Source organism: Delphinus delphis, chromosome 11 (genome assembly GCF_949987515.2).
Source record: "Delphinus delphis chromosome 11, mDelDel1.2, whole genome shotgun sequence".
Taxonomy (NCBI): Eukaryota; Metazoa; Chordata; class Mammalia; order Artiodactyla; family Delphinidae; genus Delphinus; species Delphinus delphis.
The window spans coordinates 56,948,074-56,965,052 of NC_082693.1; the positions used below are offsets into that span (position 1 = coordinate 56,948,074).

The 16,979-nt window shown below is 39.1% G+C and overlaps 1 protein-coding gene across 2 annotated transcripts in view; it reads left to right on the top strand.

Moving 5' to 3' along the window:
- Positions 1-16,979, top strand: part of LGR5 (leucine rich repeat containing G protein-coupled receptor 5) — a 119,552-nt gene that overhangs the window by 69,997 nt on the left and 32,576 nt on the right. For both annotated transcript variants that reach the window (XM_060025241.2, XM_060025242.2), the window contains exons 3-4: positions 2,971-3,042; positions 10,644-10,715. In XM_060025241.2, the coding sequence (XP_059881224.1) occupies positions 2,971-3,042; positions 10,644-10,715 (144 nt within the window). The remainder of the gene's footprint in view (positions 1-2,970; positions 3,043-10,643; positions 10,716-16,979) is intronic.

Below are 16,979 nucleotides of genomic sequence, written 5' to 3' on the forward strand. Positions count from 1 at the left end.
CAAAACAACCCTTAGATTCCTTTAGAGATTCAAATTACTGTGGAGATTCAAAGAAACATACATTCTCAAAAATATTTTAGTTGGTTGTGACAACAGCCAAACCTCTGCTTATTTGATTTATCTGAAGAGGAATGTGTCTACTGTAACTTACTGATTTTTTTTTTTTTTTTTTACTTTTTATGGCAGTTAAGTCAGCAAAACTAACAATGATAGGACGATTTGAATCTTCTATATGGAGAGGTATCTTTAAGGATAAAAAAATTTTATGTGATATAAAAAGATATAAAAGTTTTTCCTATTAAGTTGTATCTTATTATAGAAATGAAGATGATGAAAGAGACATTTCTGTGAAATAATTTTAGAAACAGAGAGAAAAACAAAAAACAAAACCTTCCAGCCAAATGGTATGTGGGTCTCAAGGGTTGGAACGTAGTTGCCCAGAGATTTGTTAGTTCAAATCTTCACAGGAAAGATTTGTGTGCAGTTCTCACTATTTGTGTACTCATTTATATAGAAGTCTTTTTTTCCCTATAGTTTATATGTATTTAATTTTTTAACTGCTAAAACCATCCCACGTGGTAAAGAAATGAGGGGAAGGATGCAATGATTTCCTTAAATTGTGCTTTTGGACAATGAGATATATCTTCCACCAGCACAACGAATAACTAATAGCCCGTCATAAATTCCTTTGTTTTAAGACAAATTCCCCTGATAACACAGGTCAGTGGTTATACAGATTAGTTCTGAATATAGTCTGCGGCTCTCAAAGTCCTTGCCCAGAAAAGAAAAACAATTCATGTGAAGTGAGCTATGATTCAGGAAATGTAACAGAAAGGTATTTACCCTAACAATAATTTAAACTAATAAAATAAATAAATAGAACGTTTTTACTTTCTCCTTTTCATTTCCAAAGTCAGTGACCCAGAAACCATCAAGCTACTCGATCACATAGCAGCAGTAAGAGTCGATAAGCCCCCATTTTCAGGCTAGGTTTTAGAAATCAAAAAATGTACTGTTGAAATCATGACTATGAACAGGATAGTTAAGGACATTTTGGCTGAAATAACAGTTCCTGGTCAGTTTAGTCTGATCAGTTAAGCCACCTGTGATCATCAACCAAGTCTGAGTCTGTCTTAATTCAATAAGCAACTCTTTTGTAGCACGGTCCTATGCAAACCATGTCCTTCAGTTTACGTATAGTACTTTGGATAACTAATCAAATGCATGTAGGTTATATAGAATATAACCATAAATATGAAATGTTGGCTACCTACGTTTCACCTTGACACAAATGGTTTGCCAGGTGGGATTTTTCTTTCTTCTCCACCGTATTCCACCACTTACCTCCTCCACCACAGCTGTGTTACACGAGCAGCTCCTGTTTGAACTGCTCTAGTCGCCTCCTGTGCTTCCACTTTTGCCCCCAAAGTCTATTCCCCCTTTAAAAGGGTCCTGTCATGGACTTCCCTGGTGGCACAGTGGTTAAGAATCCGCCTGCCAACTCAGGGGACACAGGTTTGAGCCCTGGTCCAGGAAGATCCCACATGCCGCGGAGCAATGAAGCTTGTGCACCACAACTACTCAGCCCCCACGCCACAACTACTGAAGCCCGTGCGCCTAGAGCCCGTGCTCCACAAGAGAAGCCACCACAATGAGAAGCCCGCGCACCACAACGAAGAGTAGCCCCTGCTCACCGCAACTAAAGAAAGCCCACGCACAGCAATGAAGACCTAACGCAGCCAAAAATAAATAAATGAATAGATAAATAAATAAATTTATTTAAAAAAAAGAAAAGGGTCCTGTCAGAAGGACCCTTTTAAAACACAGAACTGATCACATCACTCCCCTGCTCAAAGTCCCTACTGTGGCCTCCAGAGCCCTGTGTGGAGTGACTCTGGACACTGCTCCAACCTCACCTGCTGTCACTCTCCCCTTGGTCATTCCACTCCAGCCATGCTGGTCTTCTTGCAGTTTCTGGACCACGCCAGGCACACTCCCTCCTCAGGCCTTTTGTACCACTCTTCCTTTCACATAGGTCCCTGCATGGCTCAGTCCTCTGCTCAAATGCCCTCTCAGCAGAGGGGTTTCCCCGACCATCAACCGTCGTACCTGTAAATAATAGCCCATTGCCCTCACAATCACCACCCATGGCTCCCTCTCTATTCCCTTGCCTACTTTTTGTATAAAAAAAATTTTTAAAGGAGAGTTTTATTTTTTTTAATATTGGAGTATAGCTGATTTACAATGTTGTGTTAGTTTCAGGTGTATAGCAAAATGATTCAGTTATACATATACGTATATCCATTCTTTTTCAGATTCTTTTCCCCTATAGGTTATTACAGAATATTGAGTAGAGTTACCTGTGCTATATAGTAGATCCGTGTTGGTTATCTATTTCATATATAGTAGTGTGTATGTGTTAATCCCAAATTCCTCATTTATCCCTCCCCCCCACCTTTCCCTTTTGGTAACCATAAGTTTGTTTTCTATGTCTGTGAGTCTGTTTCTGTTTTGAACAGTATGGAGTTTCCTTAAAAAACTGAAAATAGAACCACCACATGATCCAGCAATTCTACTCCTTGGCATATATCCGGAGAAAACCATAATTCGAAAAGATACATGCACCCCAGTGTTCATTACAGCACTATATACAATAGCCAAGACATGAAAGCAACCTAAATGTCCATCAACAGATGAACGGATAGAGAGTTTTATATACATAGTGTAAGCTATTAAGTGATTTATTGTAAAATAGGTAATTTATTATATTTCTTCTTAGGCCCTTCTTTTGCCAGCTTTTTGATTAGAGATTTAAAGAAATTTTTTGCAAAATATAACAAAACAAGGTTCTTTAGAGTTGCTTTTGGCATTCGTGGTCTGCACATAATTGTATTGCATTTTTAACAACTAAATGAATTCCACATGAAGAGAGCTATGCTTACTCTCCCTCCTCTCCCTTGAAACCCGCAGACGTCTTGCCGGAAACGCTTTGACATACATTCCCAAGGGAGCATTTGCTGGCCTTTACAGTCTTAAAGTTCTGTAAGTAAACCGAGTATTGCTTGTTATAATTCTGATTTTAGTGTCAAGTGGATGCTAATTAACTTGTAAAGATTGAGTTCCTCCAATAAACTATTTAGAGTCATGAGATAATTCGTCTAAATTCCAGTCTGCCTTCCTTGATACCATAGAAACATGTGATACCTGGCTAGATTTGTGTGTGAAAAAACTTCATCTCTCCTTTTCTAACCTTAATGTCAAAACCTTGCCCCTAAATAACCAACTTATCAACTCAAACTTGTGAAAGCGTATTTCCCCTTCCTTTTGTGCTATGAAGTTGGGGGGAGTTTTTTGAGTCATTTTGATTCAAGTGAATAAATCACTATTATGCTGACATAATGAGATCACAGCCTCAAACCATTTGCAGAACTTGTTTCCTTGTGATGCGCTGAATAAGGCTCAGGTAAAAAAAAAAAAAATCAAGTTTATGTTCCACTTATGAATAGATGTAGAAAAGCCTAGTGCATAGTAGATACAATGAGTAGTTGTTTAATTGAGAAATGTTAGTCCATTGAGACTTGTAAAAAATGGGCTTTCTTACTATTTAATGTCCAACTTCCTAATTTTCTATCAGAAAACTCATTATCACTGATACCTCCTGCTTCTAGTACCCATTGTTTAATTTTCTTTCAGTTTATTCTTTGTAGAAAAGAAAGGGACCTTGGTAGAGAAAATAGATAACACAAGTTGAAATTCATACCAGGAAAGTTTTATCTCAGGGAAAACAACCTGATTTTATCTCCTTTGAGATAAAAGTTATAAACTCTAAAAAGGCATTTGATGTATTTCTGCTTAATAGAAATTGCATTTCATTGACCTGAGGGATACATAGGCTATTTGAAAAAGCAATTTTATTTAAATTTAATATTTTGTTAAAAGGTAAATTCAAAAGCAGAACTGTTATTTGGTCTTGGTCTACTTAGGTGATTGGGTTTGATCTCCCTACCCTTGAGTTATTTTTACTATTAGGTAGCAATATTTTTAAGTTGTCATACTTCCAAATCCTAAGGTTAATCCATTATGTGGTGAAATTCTAGGCTGTAACACCAATTCTAATGTGCCTATATTTCCACGAATCCAGCAAAATATTTGGAACCATTCAAAATGCATCACATAAATCAAGTTTAGATGAGACACCTAAGATGTTTTCCCTGTGTTGAAATAGGTACCACTAAGTATTTTGGAAACTTGTTAAATAAATTATATTGGAATGAATTATTTTAATTCATTGACAAAATGTATATTGGATATACCGAACTAGATTGTGTGTGTGTGTGTGTGTGTGTGTGTGCACGTGCGCTTGTATGCACACACACCACTCAAAGTGGCATTGAACAAATTATTGCTGGAAAGACAAAGATCAATAAGTATGGCCATGCCCTTGAAGAGTTTATAATCTAGTGGTAGATTGTGGGATCAAGATACCGTGACCAAGACAGATGAACAGATCACTCTGATTCTGTGGAAACACAGAGGTTGGGAAGGACTCTGTCCAGTCTGATGGTTCAAATTCGACTTCCTAGGAGAGATGTTTCTCCAAAGAGTTGACCTAGAAGCCAAACCTTGAACCAACCATCCACATAAGGTAGCCGACTGAGGGGACACTATACATAGAGACACAGAGGCAGGAGGAACCTGGGAGGAACAGACAGCCCTACGCAGGTGGTACTTAAGCATTCAGGAGAAGGTATCTGGAGAAGAGCCTGGAGAGAGAGAAAAGGTCCTGGTCACCGGGATCCTGTATGTCATGTCAAAAAAGCATAGACATTATTATATGTCCTAAGCATGATAAGAAGCCAAGAAAAAGACGTGAGCAAGAAAATGACACTTTCAGACTTTGCACTTCAGCTGGATCATTATCAATGTGAGGGGGATTCAAAAGGAGCAAGACCCCTGCCAGGAATAGTACTCACTCTTCTCTTTATTTTGCTGACTTAAAGACTAATATTCAATGAGCAAATCAATTGTCAAATATTTGGAAAGTATTTAGTGTTAGAGCAATGCTTCTCAACCATGGTCATCACCCCTGCCACAGAAAGTTCTGGAAATTTGTGGAAGCATCTTTGGTTTTCCAGGTGATAGGCATGTAGTAACTTGTCCTGTGATGAGCTGCTCAGCCCAGCATAAAAAATCCCCCTGCATCCCTCTTGACTTCTGACTCTACCTCCACACCAAACTTCAATCAATAATACTTTCATACATAATCATACTGAAAGGTTTTACATGAAGTTCTGCATACGCCTAATAATCTGTACAGGAAAAATTAAATGGTATAAATATAATCTCTCAAAATCATTGACTAGTTAACACAGATCGTGCATCCTGTGATTTCTACCCACATATTTATTTGAAAATGGTATTAGTGCAGTAGAAGAATTACCTCAGAAACCACAAAACAAATTAAAGCTATGTAACTGTGAAGTTGTAAAACGTCTTCTTAAAAATAACTATCATTAAATTAGCAGAGAAACATGAAACACAGGGCTCTCATTGAATCTCATTAACAAAGTCTGCTTTATAAATATTTCGTATATGGCCTTTTAAAATGTTGGGAGCACAATCATACAAAATCTGGCTGAGATAACTATATAATGATTTATTTATTTGGGGGTAGCCTGTTGCATTTTTAATATTACTCTTCCACTATCCGGCAGGGTCTACCAACCAACTTCTATGCAGGTGGTATCATGACTATTTCTTTTTCCAGTTTAGCCTCAATTCCTTCTTACCTATGGCGGGGTGTGCTCCCAAGGGCCTCTTGAAGTACTGGAGAACAGATGCTCACCTCAGCGTGCAATGGATTTGAGATAGGATGGATGTTCTCTGTGGTATTTCAGTCCTATCTTGTAAAAGAGAGAGAATTATTTTGATATCACTCTTATCTATAAGGAACACTCATTTGTGAGAATGTAACACTTTCTTATTTTCTCCACTGCAACATCTATAATATGTCTTCGTATGGTATCTTTGTTTTAATAAAAGTTATTTCCTTCTTTCCTATAAAGCATTACATAAAATAAGTATAATCTGTTATATGTCTTAACTGTAGATCTTATTCTAGTATCCATTTAGACCTCTACTCTCATCTCCCTGTTCTTGCACAGAATAACTTGTGATCATGTTACTTTTCTCATACCCAACCTTATTCATTAAAAGTGGAGGCAAACATCTGACTCTTTCATAGAAATACCTCCTAAGATAGTCATATCTGAGCATCACATATATAATAATACATATAATCCCTTTATTATAAATTACTTTTATTTCTCCTTTATCATACAGTTAAGGCAGTACATTATGTTGATATTTTTTCTTTAAAATGATGTGTGTAAATGGCTATATTTTTATGAATTTTGTCTTAATATAATGGATGAAGCATTACAAAATATTTGGTATTAAAGGGAGAATTAGGTCCAATAGGGTTGAGAACCACAGTGCTATAGGTAAAATGCTGAACAAGACAGGCCTGGTCCTACCATTGTGGAAAGTGACTCAAATGTTTTATAAAGTCCAAAAGTCATTGGAAGAAAGAAATAACTGATTATATTGTAGCATGGTGAGAAAGATAATATACAAGTAATATTCATCTGGGGCCCTGATCATATAAGGAGAGTAAGAAAGGATCTGGAAAAGAAGAGAAAGATAAGAGTAATCCAATCCTAGAAGATAGGAAATGAAGATAACAACAGCCCTCCTTGGTGAGGACTGTTTTATATCAGAAATTTTGTTACTGTGAGCTCTGGAAGATCACTAAAATTTAAGATGATTATCCCTATAAATATTGGCCTCATAAAAGGTTACTGGCTTAGTATTGCAAAATACCCAGTCCCATGGAATTCTGAACCAGGCTATCCTCAACAAAGGTTCATTTTCTTGTGTAGGCCATTCAGTCGAGGAATGGCTTATCCTCTTGCCACCAGCACCAGAACCAAAGCCACATGGAGGTGATGGATAAAACTAACCATAGGAAAGTCACAACTAAAATTCTCTCCTTCCCAGAAAAGAGCCTGGATAGCTACTTGATATCTAAACATAGGACAAGTAGGCAGAAGAAATACCTAAGGATCAAGCCATTGTTACAGAGTCCTCTTTCAACGTATAATTTCCTCTCACCTGCTTCACAGTACCTGTACTTGACCTTATTTAGTCCTGTTGGCCAAAAAAAAAAAAAACAAAACAAAAAATTTATTGTTAAAGTAGCTTGGGGACACTGTATGTAATTGAGAATATTTTACAGTTTTAAAGCTCCTCAGGGAAAGAGATTAAGAAAATATGAAGTCATCCTTTGCCCCTAGAGATAATGTTTCATTTTCTTTTCTCACCCATATGTGAATGACAAAAATGAAGTTGTAAGTGCCTAAACCCATATTCAGTTCGTGGTACATTCTGCTTGTACTTGCTGCATTGAATAAAGGATTATTTATAAAAGAATTCTGCAACCATGTTGTGAATGCTCTGTTCTAATTGCACTCCATAGTGCTATGAATCCTTTAATTGTTTTGTTTCCCACTGGAATATCTTAAACAAAAACAGGATTTTCTAATTAACTCACTGAAGACCTATAAGGTTATAATGGAGATAATTTGCTCTTGTTTTGTCATTTGAAAGTAATTAAACAAAAGTTCTTTATTCAAGGAGAGATCAGGACTTAAGTGATTTTCTGTAATTATATTTTTGGTATTTAACTGGTAGAAGTGGTTGAAAATTAAATTGCTGGGAGGTAGCTCAGGGGTAGCTTTAAAAGGTATCATTAGTAAAGCTTGTTTAAGTTCCATTTTCTGAAGGTAGATATATAGAGCTACTGAGAAACCTTGCAACTATTCAATGAAGAAAAGCCATTTAAATATCTCTTATCCTCTACTCCAGTTTTCCAATATTCTAGAAAGACCACATTATAAGAGTTTCACTGTCTGGTTAGCAAAGCATAGGAGGACAGTTCGGTACACACTTTGAGCCAGTAATATATTACCTACAAAGTTTACACATCAATTAAGTCTATTATCTGTATCTTATCACTTAAATTTATCATACAATTAGTGAGTGACTTTGAAAACATTTCTGTCAAGTTAAAATTATATCATAAATTCAAACTGCTTGGAAAGGTATAAAATAACATATAAACGTAAACTTTTAATATTTAGGTAAATTATGCAAAATACGGCATTCAAGCTACAATTTTCCCAATTACCTAACCGGTAATTGAAGTGTGAAGTCTCTCTAAATCTTGACTTTGTTCATAAAGAACCAACATATTTTGAGACTTTTGATATATGAAATGTTAATTGAATCCAAGTTTAAAATAATGAAATTACCTGTTTAAAACTGTTGGATTGGGCTTCCCTAGTGGCGCAATGGTTGAGAGTCCGCCTGCCGATGCAGGGGACAGGGGTTCGTGCCCCGGTCCGGGAGGATCCCACATGCCACGGAGCAGCTGGGCCCGTGAGCCATGGCCGCTGAGCCTGCGCATCCAGAGCCTGTGCTCCGCAACGGGAGGGGCCACAGCAGTGAGAGGCCCGCGTACCACAAAAAAAAAAACTGTTGGATTACAAGTGACAGAATTATGATCCTTAGAAAACAGAATCTCAGCCATGGTGAGAAGAGCATAAATTTTATGATCTCCAAATATTTTACACGTCTTATTTGATATGAGCTCATATTTACATATATGAAAGTATAATAAATGCCTTCATATTGTAATCCGCAAACAACTTATCAATCAGATGGTATTATTCTATTCCCATCCCACAGATAAAAGTCCAACGGTCAAGAAGGGTAAATGGTTTGCTTGCCAAGACTCAAAACTTAGACCTTATCTCCAATCTCAATGTAGCCTCAAGTTCAGGTGAAAATATTCTTAGAAATACTTAGCAGAGCATAGGGTGGTTCTCAGTGTGTGGTGCCTTGCCCAGCAGCACCAAGATCACCGGAGAGTTTGTTAAAAATGCAAATTCTCTGGCCCATACCCAGATCTACTGAACCAGGAACTTTGAGGGTGGAACACAGAAAACAGTGTTCTAACAAGCCTTCCAGTGAATTCTGATGACCCCTAAAGTTTGAGAACCACTGGCATAGAGATTTTTTTTTTGGCCAATTTTATTTTCTCATTAATTAAAATGTCACTATATCATTAGTTTTGAGAAGAGTACTTATCAATTTATACAGAAAGGGCCAACCTTTATTGAATGCTTACCAGGCAGCAGGTATTGTTCTATGTACTTTCGCTCATTAGATCATCACAATAAGCCCTGGGGGTGTATATTATTACTGATCACTGAGACCTGGAGAGATTGAATGATTTCCCTGAGGCCACGGGGCTACTGGCAGGGAAGAGGTAGTCAGATCCGAGAACCCATGCTCTTAATCATACTGTGAAAGGCGTACAACCTGAGAATTTGTACGATTATTCCTCAAGAGAATGCTGCAAGGGACAGTGGAAAAAGTACATCAAGCTTTGGAGTCAGACATACCTGGCGTTGAATCCCAGGTAGTCATCTGATGAAAAGAGACTTCAATTGTGGAGATGAGAGAACCAGGCAAATTATTTCTGAAAATCCAAGTATAAATTTGTGACCTAATAAGTAGAAATATTTATTTAAAATGTCTTTTAAAAATGCTTTCCTAAAATACTTTCCTGCCTCTGGCTTACATAGACCATGAAATACTGGCTGGGGGTTGGGCGGAGTGGCTGTGAAATTATTGCGCTATAAACATTTATGAATGAGGTAGCAAAGTATAAGAAATCTAGTGGGAATTTTTCCATACTATTTCCCACTAGCAATGATATATTTTATTTCACTGTTGCCAGGTGTCTCCATTCTGTAGTCCCCATGTTCTGATCAGAACTGTTGAACCTAGGTGAGCAAAAGTGTAATTGTTCACAAGAAGCATTACTTTATATCAAAATATGATCATGCACAAGGAGGGAGAAGATCTTTAATATCCTCCTACTCTTATCCTTATTTCCATTTTGTCTAATCTAATTGTCATCACAGTGATCCTTTTAAAACATAAATAAGATCACATCATTCCCCCCCACTTAAACCCTTCAATAAGAGTTTATCACCACATTTAAAATAAAGCCTACAAGTCCTTCATGAGATGTCCTTAGGTTGTCTCCCAATCTCTTGCTCTCAGTTACTCCTCCTCAGTCACAATGACCCTTTGCTCCTCCTTTAACAAGTCAAGCAAGCTCCGGCCTCGAGGCCTTTGCACTTGTTCTTCCCTCTTCCTCAGTAACTTTCCAGATGTTCCCATGTTTTGTTCCATGACGCCATTCTGGTCTCTACTCAAATATCACCTCCTAAGAGAGAGATTCTCTGACCACCTTTAGAATAAAATTCTCACCCCTTGTTACCATCTATCCCAAATCCATGTTTTGTTTTCTGTTCATAGTACCTATCACTTGTCTCAAGTTATATATCATTTGTTAATTTTAAATTATCTGTCACTCCTCACAGGCCAAGGCTGTGCCTGATGCTCAGCTGTTTCCCTGACACCTAGAACAGTGCCTGACACTGCTATGCCAGTTATTGTTCATTATTGCTGTCTTTAATGGTTTTTTTTTCATTTGTTTCAATGTGCAGCATGCTGCAGAATAATCATCTAAGACAGGTACCCACAGAAGCTCTACAGAATTTGCGAAGCCTTCAATCACTGTAAGTATAGCTGAAATTCCAACGTGTTCTCAGTTTGGGAAGGAGCATTGAAATGTCCAAATGACCATTTTAGTAAGTTCCTTGGGTGGGGACCATACCTAAATAAGTTGCCAGTGAGAGTTTCTATTAGAGCAACAATTCTTTGCATCCTCATTAAACAGTATGTATGAGAGAGACCAGTGTTGGGGTTTGAGGTTTCAGGGCAGAGACTTAATCAGAAAACATGCAATGAAAAGCCTCTTGTATATGTTGGTATCACAGGACAAAAATCCAGGATCTTGTCCTATACTCCCCTATACAGTATTTTAGCTCCTGAATTCAAATCAGGAATAATACTTTCTCCTTTTATCTAGAAAAATGATAGTCAAAATCTAGACCTCTTGGCATCTTCAGTTTCTTCTGTTTTTAGATTATCTGAGCTGCCCTGTAATGCAATTTTGCTGAGTCAAATAAAGGCTTAATTTTTTGAGTTCTGTATGTATACCAGGGGTCCTCAATTCAGGAAGCTAAGATCTAATGGTATCTCTTAAAGTCATACTGGGCAAGTCTACTAACCAGGAGCTTCCTCACCGCCACACACAGACGTACAAACATATTCACAAACAGTCCCACAGATATACACACACATACCTCAGATTCACACACCACACACAGACACACAAACACACACAGCAATGGTGTTGGTGTTCCTTTACTCTGAATCCACTACTTTTCCATCAGGAGTTTCCACCCTCCTCTGATTTAAAACCTCTGAATGAATAAAAAGTAGTTATTCCTCACACAAAGAACTTTCTCACCAGCTAGATGTTTTGGAGCTTGGGTTGTAAGCAGTGGTTCACAGTGATTATTTGGCAACACTATGCCATGAGTTCTTGATCAGTATCTGCATCTCATCAGAATGTATAAGTATATTGGAAATGTTGCATGATTTCTAGTATCCACATGTGTGATATATGTTTTCATCTTACTTACACTGGAGGTCCTCATCTGTCAAACAAAATAGTGGTTTCTGGTCTAGAATGATGAGGGAGATAAATGCATAAAAAAGGCAAATAAATATTGCAGACTCGTTGAACATCATTGTAAAGAATACATCGGTTAACAATTACACATAGTTTGCTTAATGTCTTTTACTGAAGTGATACAAGAGAAGGAGGAACGTGAGATCTGGAGATGCTACTTTCTTCCTTTGATCTTTTTTCTTCTTTTTAATGAAAGCAAATCTGTACTTGAGACCATTTTAAGCTTTTTATTCCAGTCGAACAAAGTGACTTCCTAGGTTCTCACCAGCCTAGAGATAAACAAGCCCACAAGAGCCCCTTTGTGGCAGGGGTAGGTCTGCTGCATTTTCAGGAACTCTGTAATGACATCACAGTATCACTCCCCCTTTGTGGCACAAGCCTTTTCCTGAAGGAAAAAACCAGCCAGAACAGCAAAACACCCTGGAGGTGGGTTATCTGTGTCAGGGCACGGGGTCTAATGGCTGAATTGAAAAACGAGATAATAGCAGTGGCCAATAGGATCTTTAAACAGCTGTGAGGCAGGCAGAAGATAGAAGGATAAGAGTTGGTAACCAAAAGCCACTATCAGCTGAAAGAAGATCACAAACAGAACACCCACAGAAGTGAACCCTTTGAGAAAGCGAAAACCATGAATCTTTTGTTCGCTCGAACTGGGTGGTGCCTCTCTGATCAAGGTGTTCAGATTTAGTTTCTTACCGTCTAGATATTTATTGTTCACCAGGTGTCTCTTGCATTTGGTGTCTGGTTCACAAAAACAATGACTTTTGAAACCTTATAAATATGTGTTCCCTGTGAAAAAGCCAAGGGTTAACTTTCTAGCAGGATACTTATCGCATCCAAACTGAGGCATCGAGATAGATCTTCAGCCCCCAGTGCACACCGGATTGTATCGGCCAGTTACGTAATGTTTGTCCGGGGTCCCTTCGCCCAGAGCACGGCAGACCATGTGAGGTGCTGAATGTTGGCAGTGTGTGCAGCTATGACACTTTGTCTCACTTACATTTTTTGTGCTACTTTGGTACAAGCATGAAGATATGACTCAAAAAAACATACACTTAACCACCAACCCCACAGAAACTGCATTGTACCAACCAAAGGAGTCCCCTACCCACTCTGGAGGTTTGGGCTACTGTGAGCCCTTTTAAAGTTTTACTGTTGTCCCAGATGCAAGGTGTTTAATAGTACTTCTCCCACTTCCTTCAAGCAGTTCCAAAAATAAAAACAGCTTTGAGTCTAATGGTCATTGCAAACGTGCATTCCTTATCCATTGTGCATTCATTTTGCATGCGTACTTCAGCCTCCGTGCTACTTTCATATCAATACGAATAACAAAGAGGGTGAAACCCGTCTCATCCATGACACCTGGGAGGCTTCCGTTCAGCTACCTATCCAGCTCTTCTTGGACTACAGTCAACCCTTAGACCTTCACTTAGCCCTTTTTTTAATGGTTCCTCTTTTCTCTTTCTTGAATTCACTCTATTTTTCTCCACTTTATTCTTTTCCTTGTATTATTCATTCACTTTCTAAGAAGCACTCTGCATTCCCCAGGGGCTGGGAGTGCATCACCCATATGCCTTCCTGGCTTTGCAACTTCTAAAGGGGGGCTTCTCAATTCCGGCTGCAAAGAAGAATCATCTGGAGAGTCCGGAAGCCTAGGCTGCACCCCAGACCAATGAAAATCAGAACCTCTGAGTAGGAGACCCAAACATCAGTGTTTTCTAACTGGTTTAATGATATAGGTAAGTGCTTCCTAAATGAAGATTGGGAAAATGAGTGTCCTAAGATGATTTGCAAATATCCTCCTGAACTCTTCAAACTTGATATAATAACAAAGTCCATATTTTGCATTCCAGTATAAACTAATATGAAATAAAAGTAATGGGCCTTTTATTCAAAAAGTCGCCTTGTTTGTGCTTAATTGAAATAGCTCACATCTACCTATTAGTTCTACTGACAGTCTGGGGCAGATAAAGTTAGGAGGCCACATGCGGTATTATTCTGCTATTCGAATGTGTCCATGGACCGACAACATCAACACCTCCCGAGACATGCAGAACCTTGGGCCCCATCTCTGTCTAGCTTGATCAAAAGCTTCATTTTAACAAAATCCTCAGGGGATTTCTATACATGGTGCATTTGAGAATTAAAATTTTTAGCATCTATGACATGAACAAAGCAGTCTACAAACCAGAAATGGTTGAGAACTACTGAAATAGATCATGGGTATACTTTGCCCCACCCATACAGACTTGGCTTCATTGAATAAACTTTAAGAAACTTGATTTATATTGAACTTGGTAACCTTGCTCTGAGTAAGAAACAAATTATACTTATATTTCAAGGGATGTAATTTTCATTGATTCCATGTAAACAGCAAATATTTGGCTTTGTTCATAATGAAAACACATAGGTACATTTGTGTTCTTTGAACTCTCTGCTGTTGCTTACAAACGGCTCAGCTAAAGAATAAGAGGGCTTGTCCATGTGCCAGAGCCCGGTAGCCCAGAGCCTGCCCCTGTACAATATGTACGTTAGGCTTCTGACAAGGCAATGACAGCCCAGACACCAGTTGGCCTTTTGTAATGTAATCAAATATAACTTAATTTCCTTTCTGTTTTTTGGAAAGGAATAGGAAATGTAATCAGAATTCACAGTGAATTGGATTTCACCAAAAAACTTTGGGCATTATAGTCATTTACGGACTGGGATCAGATTACAGTGATTTGATGGAAACTCAAAACTTAACCCTCCCATAACCTCACACCTTTGTATTAATAGTTAAGAAATCGGGCTTCCCTGGTGGCGCAGTGGTTGAGAGTCCGCCTGGCGATGCAGGGGACACGGGTTCGTGCCCCGGTCCAGGAGGATGCCGCGGAGCGGCTGGGCCCATGAGCCATGGCCGCTGGGCCTGCGCATCCGGAGTCTGTGCTCTGCAATGGGAGAGGCCACAGCAGTGAGAGGCCCGCATACCGAAAATAATAATAATAATAGTTAAGAAATCGATCTATGAAAAAAAATCGTTGCTTCACTTATTGATTGTCATTAATGATGTTCAAGCACCTCACTGTCATTAGTGGAAGTTCAAGGTGATCAAAGAGAATGACACATTCACGTTTGTCCAGTTAACCAGGATATTACTTAATACATGTTGATTTTCATGCCAAGTCTGCACTAGCAAAACTAACTGTGGAAAATGCACAATCACAAAAATAATGAGTTGGTAAGTAGAAAATGAAGGGAGAATTAGACATGTCTTTAGCATTCTCTCTATTCTCCAATTAGCTAATAATCTTCTTTAGAGTACAAGACATTATTTTAAAAGCCGAGAAGAATATATAACTCCTGCCTGGAACAAGATCTGCCTGAGCATCTTATTGTGACGTCAGCTTAAGGGCTACAGACACCCCCCTCCTTGGACCCTGTGAAATGTCAATAACTTCACCTCAACTCTTCATAGTAGGGTTTTGCTACTAATAATCCAGAAAGAGAATAAGCAGGAAGAGGAGGTGAGAAGGAAGAGGCAGGGCTCGCAGTGCCGAGCAGAAAGTAAGGCAAGCCTGGAACCAGCAGCAGTTCTCCACTGCTAATGTCCAGGAGCCTATTGGGTTTCAGACCCAGGCTAAACAGTGGGCAGGAAGTAACAGAAGACAAGGAGCAGAAGAAAAGAAAGCAACGGGAGGTAACCGAGAGGATAAGATTAAAAGATCAAAAGGGGGGCTTCCCTGGTGGCTCAGTGGTTGAGAGTCCGCCTGCCGATGCAGGGGATACGGGTTTGTGCCCCGGTCCGGGAGGATCCCACATGCCGCGGAGCGGCTGGGCCCGTGAGCCATGGCCGCTGAGCCTGCGCATCCGGAGCCTGTGCTCTGCAACGGGAGAGGCCACAGCAGTGAGAGGCCCATGTACCGCAAAAAAAAAAAAAAAGAAGCAGCAAAGTATAGGAACAGGACAAGGACAAAATCAAAAACACCCACAGTTATAAAAGCAGGAGCCGTCGATATTTATTAAAACTCTTACCTGCATCATCTCACTTCACCCTCGAAGAAACCTCATGAGGTGGGAGCCAAGATTATCCCTTCCTTAGTGATGAGGAAGGAGAAAACTCAGAAAGGTTCATTGACCTTCTCAAGGTCATTTGGCTTTAATAGAGTCAGGCTAGAGGTAAGTCTGGGATAAAAATTCTGGTCTTTCTGGCTCCAAAACCTGCCAGTTTTAGTACTGCGCTATCGTGCTTCCCTGAGCGAATCCACTACAGAGAATGGGCACGCAACAGAATGCACTAATGTGAGGGGAAGGAACTTGACAGAAACGAATAGTACCTCTAGGTATATGGTTATGGAGGTTTACAAAAAGAAGGAAAACTAGTAATGCTTCAGAACAGAAATAAAGAAATTGAGGAAGGGACGAGAGCAATATTTATTCATGTGTTGACCAGTCAGACTTTTTTAGTGTTTCCCTATGCATTTGGTTGTCTATTCCCTCGTTACCTGGGAGATGGAACTTGTCTCCACTTTCCTGATGAGGAAACTGTAGGTGAGAAAAGGGTATCTTGTTCATATTGCAAAGGTAAGAGTTGATTAGACAAAGAGAAGAGGGAAGAACTTTCCAGACAAAGGGAACTACATGTGCAAAACCTTGCAGTGATGGTGCGGGGAGAGGGGAGCTGGTACATCAAGGATCAGAAACAAGATCAGTGTGGCCAAAGCAGGAAGTATGTGGCAGGAAAAGTGCAAGAAGAGCCTAGTGAGGCGGGTGGGGTCCAGACCCCTTGAAAGCTCTTTCGGACATGTCACGAATTTTAGTCTTTATTGTAAAAGCAGTGAGAATCCACTGGAAGATTTTGAATAGGAAAGGGCGTGATTGGATCTGTGTTACTGAAATAGTCTAGGAGAGAAAGGAGACCTTTGTCAGGATGGGGGCAGTGGAGATGGAGAATGGGAAATGGATTTGAGAAATTTTTAGATGAAATTAGCAGTATTTGGTAATGAATTGGCTACAAAGAATGAAGGAGAAAGAGGTGTGGAGGATGATTCCTAAGTTCCTGGTTTATATAATCACATATTTACTGAGACCCATCACTGAGATAAGAAATGCTGGTAGAGCATGACATTTGGGGAGATAATGAGTTTGGTCTTGAACATTTTCAAAACCAAATGTCTTGTTTAAGGAAGAACAACTCAGTAGAGATGTCACATAGGCAGTTTGAAATCCAGATCTAGATCTCAAAGAAAACTGAAACTTAGGT